This window comes from Myotis lucifugus, unplaced genomic scaffold, assembly GCF_000147115.1.
Source record: "Myotis lucifugus unplaced genomic scaffold, Myoluc2.0 scaffold_244, whole genome shotgun sequence".
NCBI classification, from domain to species: Eukaryota; Metazoa; Chordata; class Mammalia; order Chiroptera; family Vespertilionidae; genus Myotis; species Myotis lucifugus.
Genome location: NW_005871292.1, coordinates 1,865,224 through 1,876,259, shown reverse-complemented (window position 1 = coordinate 1,876,259; position 11,036 = coordinate 1,865,224). Strand labels below are relative to the sequence as shown.

Sequence of the window (11,036 nt, the reverse complement as noted above, 5' to 3'; positions counted from 1 at the left end):
GCCACATCACCATTATCCCCCACACTCACCCGTAGCACCACTACTGCAACACTCCACCATCACCACCAAACCAGTACCAACAACATTTTCGTTACAACACCGACACCAACATCCTACCCACAGCCATCACCCACACCCACACCCACACCCACACCAACACCAACACCAACACTAATACTGGAATTACCGGAGTCCTCTGCACTGATAATTATCCTACCACGAACCCCTCAAACTTCACCATCAGTATCACCATTGGGTCTGCCATTTTTCTCAGCATCATCCCCACTCCGTCATCCTCAGTAATGCCACTGCTTCCTTGTGAGCAGCAGCAGCAGCAGGATCACACCAACACCAGCATCACCAATACCAGCTTTGACATACTGTCGTCACCACCATCACCATCACCACAACCGCTACCATCACTACCAACTCAGAGTTGTTTCCTATTAATTTGAAACATTTCCTGTCTCCGGCTTCTGTGCACTCTCCCTGGGTGTCCATAAGTCAGGTAGGGCCAGAAATAGTCTCAGGTTTCCGGGCTTTGTGTGGATCTTCACACAGAGAAGTGAGGTGTGTAGGCTGAGATGCCACAGCTGAGCAGGCCCTTTGCCCACCAAGGAGGGATCCTTGTCCAGATATTTCCTCCCCAGGGCAACCAGCCCCTCCCTCCCCTACTCTGGGAGCACCGAGGGGCCCCTCCTTCCTTTCCCAGGTCCCCATTCTGGCCCAACCACTGGCCACACTCACAGATATTGCAGGTGGGACAGGCCCGCAAATGCATCATCCTCAATCACCGAGAAGGAGTTGAATGTGAAGAGGCTGGCAAGGGAGCAAGAAAGAAAATTTTCCAGAATTGCTGCCCCCTATCTGACATTTTAACCTTGACCCCCACCCTCAGCCCACCTGTGCATGGTTTCACACACACACACATACACACACACACACATGTGATTTAAGTATGTGTGTGTCTACAGATGCTTTCACAGACACACACATAACACATATGCACATAGCTCCACACGCATGTGCATGAACACCCACTCCCTTGAGCTGGTTGTCAGCTCTGCTGGGCCCCACTCACAGCAGGTGCAGGGATGGCAACCTCCGGAAGCTGCCGGCCTTCAGCTGGGTAACTCCAATCCTGACGAGTGAGCTGGGGACATGGGATTGTGGGTGAGGAGAAACCCCCTGCAGTGCTCCACTCCCGTCCCAGTCATCTGCCTGGGACCTGGCATGCCACCATGGCCCAGGTGTCTCTCCCCTACGTCTTCGCAGGGAGACAGGCATTTGCTCGCCTCACTTGGCAAGGATCCCGGTGGCTCTCAGCCCACCCCCTGGCTATCCCTCCTCCCAGGCCCCTGGTGCTGATGCTGCCCTTTGGCATTTCCCTTCGACTCCCCTTCAAATCCAGCAGCCCCCTTTTAGGCATCCCAACACCCTTTGCTGCCCATCTTCCAAGATCCTGACACCCTGTTTCCTTGGCACCCTACCCCCGACCTCTGGGGTACCAGGACTCCCATCCCCACCCTCAGGCCCCCAAGGGGCCTGACACTCACAGTGACAGCAGGGTCGGGGAGAAGCTCTCGGGCAGGTCCGGGGAGCCTTCACACAGAGCACTGTCTTTGGAGCAGGAGCAGCTCAGAGGACATTTTCCCTTTGGGGGTCTCCAGGCTGCCCCGGCCCCCACCTCAGCCAGCAGCAGCAGCAGCAGCAAAATGCCTGCCCCTCCCATGCCCCCTCACCCCTGCGGAGGCACCAGCTCCCCTCTGCCCACCCAGCTCTGCCCAGGCTTCGGCCACTACATCTCCCATGCCAGGCAACCCTCCATTCCGCCAGCTGGCACACTCTGCCCTGGCTTCTCTCTCTTCTTTCTGTTCTCTCTTTCAGTCTGTCTTTCTCCCTGTATCTCTTTGGAGCCCAATTTTCTGTTTATTTCTATTTCCCTGTCCTTCTTCCTGTCTCTCTCTCTCTTTCTGTTCTTCTGACTCAGTGAGTTAGCCTATTTCTCTGCTCTGACTCTATTTCTGTCTTTTTCTTTTTTTTCTCTCTGTGTCTGTCTCTCAGTCTGTTGGCCTTTCTCTCTGTGTGGTGTGGTGGTGATGGTGGTGGTGATGTGTGTGTGTGTGTGTGTGTGTGTGTGTGTGTCCCTCTGTCTGTCTTTATTTCTTGTCTCTCAACCCCCCTTTTCAGCTCTCTGTGTGTTTCTTCCCTCCTCCCACACTCCTTCTCCCTGGGGGTTTGGGAAAGGGACACAATGGGCACCGGGTGTGCCCCAAAAGCAGGGTAAGAATGAGGAGGGGGATCAGAGGCCATAGGAAGAGCAGCTCTGGGGAAGGGACTGGATAGCCCCATGGGAGGGGAGGGGCCACCGAGGGCTGGAGCCTCCTGGCCACTCCCAGGCAGCCCCCTCTCCCCGCCCCGCCCAGATTCCCCACTCAGGGAATGTGAGGAGGATGCCACCAGGGTGGGGACCAGTTGGCTCTGCAGGTAGGAAGGTGAGGAGAGACCACTGAGGGCTGGAGTCACCCTTGTCACTCCCAGAGGGCCCCCTCCCCAGGCTTCAGGAGGGTGCAGTGGACTCTGTTGACAAGCTTGGAGGGGCCAGTTCAGGTCCAGCTGCTCCCTCTGGTGGCCATACTTGGCAGGGCACTGCTCAGCTCAAAATTAACCCCTTGAGTGTTCACCTCCTACTGGGGGTAGGGAGTTAACCCAGGAAAAAATGATGATGATGCCACCCCCTTCTTCAGCGTTGGCTCTGCACCAGGCCCTGTCCTCTTCACAACCTTCTGAGGCTGATACTATTGCAGGGCTATCTTACAGAGGGACACGCTGAGGAGAGAAGTCCGGTAATTGGAGGTCTGGATTACCCGGAGAGGGCGGAGGCAGGACTGAGCCCAGGCGCCAGTCCCAGAGCCTCTCCACATGCTCTTGCGTTCTTTCTTTGGAGATCAGAACTCATGGATAGTGGTTATTTTTATTTGGACTAAGCTTTTAGCAATTTGGATAGATTCTGTCCATTAAATAGGGAAAAATAAATAAATGGCATTTGTTACCAAATCCCAAATAATAGTAATAATACTTACTGAGCACTTACTGTGTGCCTGTCTCTACATAAAATTACTCAGTCCTCACAACCCTGTGAGGGGTGTAATATTACTAGTTCCAGCTTTTACAGACAGGAAAACTGAGGCACGGAGGAGTTTAAATGATTTGTTTCATGGCACTGGATAGATCTAAACCTAACCACTCCCCCTGCCACTGAGTAAACACACAACCTCTCTCCTCCTGCTGCACACATCCAGAAAACGTGGGGAACAAAGGGCTAAACGCTCAGGCAGGATCACATATATCTGGATTCCAGGCTCAGTTCTGTGTGGATTTAGGCAAATAAATCATTCAGCCTCCCTGATCCTCAGTTTTCCCAAATGGGACAATCAATCATGCACCTCCTTCCCATGTGTGTAGAACATTGAGTGAGACAATAGAGGCAATGCCACTGTGCAGGGTGGGCATTGCCCAGTGGTTGGTGGGCTTGGGGTGGGCCCTGGACCTAAGTGCATACCTGCACCCAAACAGCTGTGTGATTTGAGCAAGGCCCTTGGGTCTTGGTTACCTCAGCTATAAAGGAGGGATATTAAAAGTCCTTACAGGGCCTTTAAAAAGATAAAGGACTTAGTGCCAGGGTTCAGAGGGGGCACTCACAGCATGCCCAGCCCAGCAAGGACGATAATGATGGTCACTTATTGTGTGCCAGGCTTTGTTCTAAATGTTTTACATGGATCATTTCTTCCTTTTTTCCCCCTCAAATATATTTTATTGATTTTTTACAGAGAGGAAGGGAGAGGGAGAGGTTTAGAGAGTTAGAAACATCGATGAGAGAGAAACATCGATCAGCTGCCTCCTGCACACCTCCTACTGGGGATGTGCCCACAACCAAGGTACATGCCCTTGACCGGAATCGAACCTGGGACCCTTCAGTCCACAGGCTGACACTCTGTACACTGAGCCAAACCGGTTAGGGCTACACGGATCATTTCCGATAATCATTCCAACCGCCCTGTAAGGTGAAAACTATTATTATCTCCATTTTACAGAAGAAGAAACTGAGCCACAGAGAGGTTAAGTCATGTGCCCAGCATCACACAGCTAGAAAGTGGCTGAGCCACTCTAATCTGGAGCAGTTGGCCCTAAGAGGGGAGGAAGCTAAGGATTGGCTAGAGCTGGCCAGGTGCCCCCCTCCAGGCTCACCCCCTTGCTCCCTGTCACCCCTCCCCAGTGCTGCATAAACATCAGGGTTATCATTAACCAGGAACTGCTGGTGACCCTGGGCTGCAGGCCCAGGGTGAGCAGAGGCTAAAGGCTCAGAAAGATGGGGATGAGGGAGCCTTTCGAAGCTCTGCAGGTCCTCTGAGGCTGTGTGCACACATGTATGTGTGTGCCAGGGCTATGCCGGTGCGCAGTGTGCGTATGCATACTTCCCCTGACTCTGTGTCCTGCAGAGCCTGAGGTCTGGGCCTGCTTCTGACCTTTGACTGAAAGGGGAGCAGTTCCTGCCCTTAACCACCAGGGGGACCCCCGGAGAACTACTAGTAGCTCCACTTTGCTCAGCCTAGGTTTGCTCATCTCTAAAATGGGGTTAATAATAAGACAATGTCTGGCCAGAGACTTCTGAGCTTGGCCTGAGGTTACAGTCTGACCTCAGTTATTTCTCCATTTTATAGGATGGGAAGCTGAGGAACAGAGCGGTCAGATGGACTGCTCAAGTTCACACAACCAGGAATGGCAGAGCCTAGACCTGAGCCCAGATTTCTCTGTCACCAGTGCCTTGTGAATTTGGCCTGCCTATGGGGATGCCAGCTGTGGTGTCCTCCAGGAGATCCTAGAGGCCACATGAGCTCAGGGAAGGGGAAGTTCAGGGTTAAATACGTCAACTCATGTTTGATGGTGTCAATGTGTGAACAAAAGCATGTAGGCCTATTATGTCTGTGACAATGTGGCCAGTTGTGTGCTTGTTTGCCGGTGCATGAAGTTGTGCTCACAGGTGGTGTGTGTCTGTCTCTGTGGTTATGTGTAAGAGTGGCTGCTTTTCTGGCCGTGTCCTTGACAGTGTTTCTGCTTCTCTGTGTGCCAATGTAAATGTGTGTGTGTCTGTGGGCATGTGTACACAACTTTGTGGCCTTCACATCTCTGAGAGCATATAGGAGTGCTCACTGTGTGCCTATGTCTTTGAGTGTATTTCTGTGTGGCACGTGTGCATTGGTGTGTCAGGATGTCTTCATAAGAGTGTGTATCTTGCCCTGACCGGTTTGGCTCAGTGGATAGAGCGGCAGCCTGCGGACTGAAGGGTCCCAGGTTCGATTTTGGTCAAGGGCATGTACCTTGGTTGTGGGCATATCCCCAGTGGTGGGTGTGCAGGAGGCAGCTGATTGATGTTTCTCTCTCATCGATGTTTCTAACTCTCTATCCCACTCCCTTCCTCTCTGTAAAAAATCAATAAAGTATATTTTAAAAAAAAGAAAAAAAAAGAAAGAAATAATCCCTTGCCTAGTTTAAAAAAAAAAGAGTGTATCTTTGTGACCGTTTGTAAGCGGGGCTAGGGTGGGCTGTGTCATTGATTGTGCCTATGTACAGGTATACATCTGAATGAACATGGGTGAGCACATGTGTTTGTCTTGGTGTTTTGTGACTGGTGTAAGAGGTGCTGGTTGTGTGTGCGTCTTTGGGTTTCTCTATGAGTGTGTTATTCTGTGTGTGTCTGCCTGTTTGTATGTACATACGTACATGTGTTTGTGTGCTTTTTTTGCCTGTTTATCTGGGTCTGTGGGTTTCTCTGTGTGTGCGCACAGGCACATTCCTGAGGGACTAAACAGTCAGCAGTGAACAACACATACACACACTGAAATGTCCCCCAAACAGTCCTGAGCTGCTTGCTGACCGGGGCTCCGAAGAACACTGGAGTCTGGGTCAGTGGGCTCCTCAACACTCAGGGTAGGTGGCCTTCGGCTCCATCTAAGCCCAATTCTCAGGGAACAGCACAGAAAATTATTGACACCCCTCAGTCCAGCTCAGAAGCTGTCTGAGACAGGCCTGAGGCATGTGCGTGTGTGTGCGTGTGCGTGTGCATGTGCGTGTCTGCAATCCAGCCCTCTCTGCCAGGACCTCCTTTCTCCAGCTTTCGGAAAACGTGGCTGTCTACTGTTCCTCTATCTGAGCGGAGAGAGTTAACTTAGCGGGCCAGGGCGGTCTGGGCTGGGGGCCGCCCCCTGGCCCCCCTCCAGCACCAGCTCCAGTTACAGCTGCTGGTTGGGGAGGGCATAACTGGGGTGGGGCTGGGAGGGGAGATCGCTGGGGGCGGTGCATCCAGCTCTGGGCCAGGGGGTCCAAAGTGCTTGCCCGGTCACAACCAGACTTGGGGGCCTGCTTCCAGCAGGGGACAGCCTGATTGGGGTGAGCGTCCCCTACCCCTCCCCTCCCGGCCTCACCCCTCGCCTAGCTGGGCAGCCTATTTTGGGAGCAGGAGTGGCCAGTCCCTGGCTTCCCAGGCAGGCCAAACCTAAGAGAAATGCAGTATGTTTGGGACACTGGCTTGTCCCGGGGGTGGGACTATGGGTGCCACTTCTCCCTTCCTTGCTGTTGCCCCCTGGCTGGTGTGGGTTATGGACATTTATGTGTGTACGTTGGGTTGCGTCACTGTTTGGGTGCACTGGAGGCCTAGATGAGGAGTAATATATTCCTGACTGTGTCTCCACCCCATATCCTTCTCCAACTGGAAGTGTAGGGGTACCGGACGGGTGCCGTATCCATTTCAGCCCCAGTGTGTGTGTGTGTGTGTGTGTGTGTGTGTGTGTGTGTGCACGCGCCCCTGCCCCGGCATCTGTCTTTGACCTCATGTCACTTGCCTGGTGTTGTCCGCTTGTGAAAGATGTCACCCAGAGGTGGGTGGAGGGGATATTTTCCCCTTTTCTCATTGTTCCCAGAAGAGGAGAAGGGGTGGCCTTTTCCCCAGCGGGATTGCGCCTGACCCCAAGGAGGGGAAGGAAGGCTGTTGCCATGGTGGCCTGTACGAGGCAAATTCCTCCAGAGTGAAGTGGGAGATATTTATACCCAGGGTCAGGCAGAGAGCGGCTGTCAGGGCCAGGGCAGCAGAGCTGGGATATTTCGGACACAGCACGGCCGTGGTGGGCAGATGGCCCTTGGGCATGTTCATCCCTTGCAGTGTATGTGTCTGTCCATCTGGGTGGAGGGAGGCCTCCCGCTCTCCACTGGAGTGGGTGGGGGAATCTGCGGCCTGCTGTGGGGAGGCCCAGCCTGCAGGAGATCCCCGTGGGCAGTGTGTGTTTCACCCCCGTCCTTGTGGCCATGTGACCCCATTTTGTGGGTTGATTTGGTGACACTGTGTCCTGTGAAGCAGGGGGTGCCCCTGTTACTCAAGGTGCATGCCAAATGCTTTGGGAATTAAGTCCCTCTCTGACTTAACCCCTTGGGTGCAGGACCCAATGGTGGGGGAACAAGGGTGCACATTTCCTAACTCTTGGTGTCCCCCAGGACAATGGCATCTCTCGACCACATCTTGGTTCTCTGTGTGAGTCTCCTTGCCATGGCGAGAGCAGGTGAGTCTGGGGAGGCAGCCCACTACCCACCTCAGACCTAGGGTGGCAGGAGTTGGGGAAACCCTGCTAGAGAACCAATTTGGAGACTCCAACCTAAACTGAGTCAGTTGAGGCGCTGGGAAAGTGGGGGTCTCACATGGGGTCCAGTAACAGGCTAGTATGTGGGGGAGGAGGGAGGGTGCACAGGTCAGGCAAAGGGTGGGATGGTGGCTGGCTTCCCAGGATGATGGGATCAGAGACAACCTGTAATGAGATGGGAGCGGGGACAGTGAGGTGCGCCCTACCCCACCCCCTGCAGGGCAGTGCAGAGAAGGTAGCTAAGACCCAGAGAGGGCGGGTAGCTTGCTCAGGGTCCAACTGTTCCCCAACTCTCAGCCCAGGAAGGTAGAGCCCCCAAAAGGGTCTGTTTATGCCCTTCCTTGTCCAAGGAGCCCAGGAAGCATCCAACCCCTGATTTCTCTTTCTCTTTCCAGAAGCTCCACAGGAACACGACCCATTCACCTACGGTGAGGGAGGGGAGCATCTGCCTTTGGGAATTGGGGTAGGGGGGTGGGTTTGCCTGTCTTGTCCTCATTCTCTCTCTCTCTCTCTCTCTCTCTCTCTCTCTCTCTCTCTCTCTTTCTGTGTGCCTCTGTCTCTATTTGATCCCTCTCTGTTTCTCTGCTTCTCTTCCTCCTTTTACTTCTCAGTATCTTGCGGCCCATCCTCTGCTGCTTGCTGCCCTTTCTCCTCTCCCTGTCCCCCTCATCCTCCCCACCATCCCTCCGGCTCCCTTGTTTCCTACGTCCGCCCTGCACTGTCCACCTCCTTCCCTTCCTTCACTCTCCTCTTCCTGATCCATCGCCTCCGTCCTCGCATATCTGCTCCTTTCTGATTGATCTTCTTTCTCCTCTCCTCCTACCCATCCTTCCTCCTCGCTCCCTCCTCCCCATTTTGCCCTCTCTTATCCTTCTTCCTCCCCTCCCTGCCCTCACCCTCCTCCCTGCTGCCCATAGACTATCAGTCCCTGAGGATCGGAGGCCTCGTCATCGCTGGGGTCCTCTTCATTCTGGGGATTCTCATCGTCTTCAGTGAGTACCCCCACTGCCTCCAGCCCGTCCCCGCCCTCCCACCCGCCTTCAACCCCGCCCTGTTCCTGCCCCGCCCAGGCACTGCCCCATTTTGCCCCACCCCCATCCCATCCTCACCCCGCCCGCCTGTACTCCCGCCCTCGGCCCCGCCCCGGCTCCACCCTCGCTAGGACCCCTGGAGCCAGAGCGCTCCTCGGTGCCCGCCTCGAGCGGACTCTCAGCCCTGTCTTCCCCCCGCTCCCTCCCCACAGGCAGAAAGTGCCGGTGCAAATTCAACCAGCAGCAGAGGTAAGAGGCCCTCCCAGCGCTCAGTCACCCGCTCCCGCGCTACAGGGGCTCTGAGGGCGAAGCGGAAGCCCATCCAACCCACAGCCAGAGACCCGTCTGCAAGCACCTACTAGGTGCCACGCCCCAACCCGGGTCCTGGGACCCGGCTGAGCTCCCAGCCCCGGGGGCGGCGGCTGGAGGTGCCAAGTGCTCCCCAAATACAAAGTCGGGAGCGCGGGGCGCGCTGCGAACGTGCCACGGAGGAGTGAGGTCACCGCTTGGTGGCCCAGTTTAGCTCGGTCTTGTTGCTCGCTCTTTGATTCGTCGTTAAATAAGAATGCAAAGCCCAGACAATGCGTAAGAGCAAGTACCTTCTCCATGTTAAAACAGTTACAGATGTTATTATAAATAATAGCCAAGACTCACTGGGCGTGTCCCACGTGCCAGAGGCCGTTGCGTTGTATCTTTTTCACCCTCCGCGCCACCCCTCCGCGTAGCTGCTGTGTTAACCTCGTTTTACAGAGAAAACCGAGGCACAGGAGGTAAAATCACTTGCCCGAGATCATCCAGCTGGAAGAGGCCGTCCGAGGCCGTCTGCCCTCACTCCCTTGGTCGCCCGCCCCCCGCCCACTCCCAGTCCTTCCCCGGGAGGTACTCACTGGTGCCCGCAGGAACGCCTCCCGGGGGCCCTGAATTCGGCCGGAGCCCAGCCTGCTCCGTGCCCACCGCGGCCTCAGGGCACACGGGGCTGCGGAACGAGGGCTGCCTCAGAGGGACCTGGGAGTGGCCGCGCCCTCTTCCCATTCCCAGTCCCTCTGCTTCTCTGTTCCCAGGACTGGGGAACCTGACGAAGAGGAGGGAACTTTCCGCAGCTCCATCCGCCGTGAGTGTGGGGAGACTTCGGGTGTTTGGGGGTGAGGGTTGGTTCCAAGAACCGCATTCCTGGCCCTCCCCGGGCGTGTGGAGGATGGGATTGATCTCAAACTGGAGGGCGGGGAATTTCTCTGCCGCTCCCCACTCCACAGGAACCGGGGTCCCCTCCTGACACCCGAACTCTGTGTTCCCCTCAGGTCTGTCCAGCCGCAGGCGGTAGAGACACCTGGCGCCATGGAATCCAGCCAGGTCCTGCAGCTCTAAGCTGGGCGGGGGTGGGGGGGCGCGAAGGGCTGAGGCAGGGGCTGGGGGCTCTCCTGACTCACCTGTTCATCCCCACAGGATGCCCCTGGCACCTGATGCCCCGCCCACCGCCCGCGCACCCGCTGCCACCTGGACTGCTCCACTTCCTAGCCCAGACCCCACCGACGCCTCTGCCGCCCCGACTTCCAATAAAACGTGTTTTCTCTCCTGACAGCATTTTGTGGATGTCAGTTCCTCTGCGCGGAAGCCTAGCCAGGCACCCCCTAGGACCCGGCAGGGGGCGCCTCCACCCTTGGGGAAGGGGCGGAGACCTCGGCAGTGGGCGGGGGCGGGGGCGGGGGTGGCCAGGACGGAGGCGGGCTCTCCGGGCCCCCATTGGCTACGGCCCCCCCCAACACCAGGGCTCCCCCATCTCCCCCAGACATCAGTCCATCGGTCTTCCAGCTGCCGCAGCCGTGCCTTCAGCGCTTCGGCATCCAGCCTCCCCTGCTCCAGCCCGGCATGGCGACCCCAACCCAGGCCCCCACCAAGGGTGAGCGTCGCCTGGGGAAAGGGTGCAGGGGGGCTCCGGGGTCTTAGAGCTTCGGAGAGAGGATCTGAGGAGCTATCAGTACTGGAAAAGGAGGGGAGGGAGGAAGGGGATGTCAGTTCCTCCCATGGGCGGAGGCCCCTGCAGTGCACCCCTTGGTGCCCCTCTGGGCCTCTTGGGCACCCTCTCCCAGTGGTGTCGCTCCTGTGCGAGACCTGCGGTGGGAGAGCGGCAGTCGGGGAGAAAAAGGATGCTCTGACCGGTAGCTATGGCAACGGGGTGGCTGATCCTGCACAGCACAGCATGGTAGTGGACGGCGAAGAGCTGGGCTTTTGAGGGTGGGAGCTGATGGGGTCACCTGCCCACAGAGGTTCTTCGCTCTTTTTCAGGGTCCTGGAAATTGGTACTGGGGGGGGGAAGTCA

The 11,036-nt window shown here is 56.3% G+C and overlaps 2 protein-coding genes across 15 annotated transcripts in view; one reads left to right on the top strand and one right to left on the bottom strand.

The window, feature by feature from the left end:
* The window catches only part of LGI4 (leucine rich repeat LGI family member 4), an 8,036-nt gene extending 5,962 nt beyond the window's left edge, over positions 1 to 2,074 (bottom strand). Inside the window, exons 1-3 of the mRNA XM_006098687.3 lie at positions 1,557 to 2,074; positions 1,082 to 1,153; positions 748 to 819 (exon numbers count right to left, since the gene is read on the bottom strand). Of these exons, the coding sequence (XP_006098749.1) occupies positions 748 to 819; positions 1,082 to 1,153; positions 1,557 to 1,732 (320 nt within the window). The 5' untranslated portion in view covers positions 1,733 to 2,074. The remainder of the gene's footprint in view (positions 1 to 747; positions 820 to 1,081; positions 1,154 to 1,556) is intronic.
* The window catches only part of LOC106694361 (FXYD domain-containing ion transport regulator 7), a 22,602-nt gene that overhangs the window by 4,137 nt on the left and 7,429 nt on the right, over positions 1 to 11,036 (top strand). For 5 of the 14 annotated variants that reach the window (XM_023762331.1, XM_023762330.1, XM_023762326.1 and 2 more), the window contains exons 1-5: positions 8,975 to 9,489; positions 9,781 to 9,830; positions 10,018 to 10,069; positions 10,163 to 10,310; positions 10,506 to 10,616. In XM_023762331.1, coding sequence (XP_023618099.1) covers positions 10,586 to 10,616 — 31 coding nt within the window. In that variant the 5' untranslated portion in view covers positions 8,975 to 9,489; positions 9,781 to 9,830; positions 10,018 to 10,069; positions 10,163 to 10,310; positions 10,506 to 10,585. The other 9 variants (XM_023762324.1, XM_014464296.2, XM_023762329.1 and 6 more) reach the window with 9 other exon arrangements.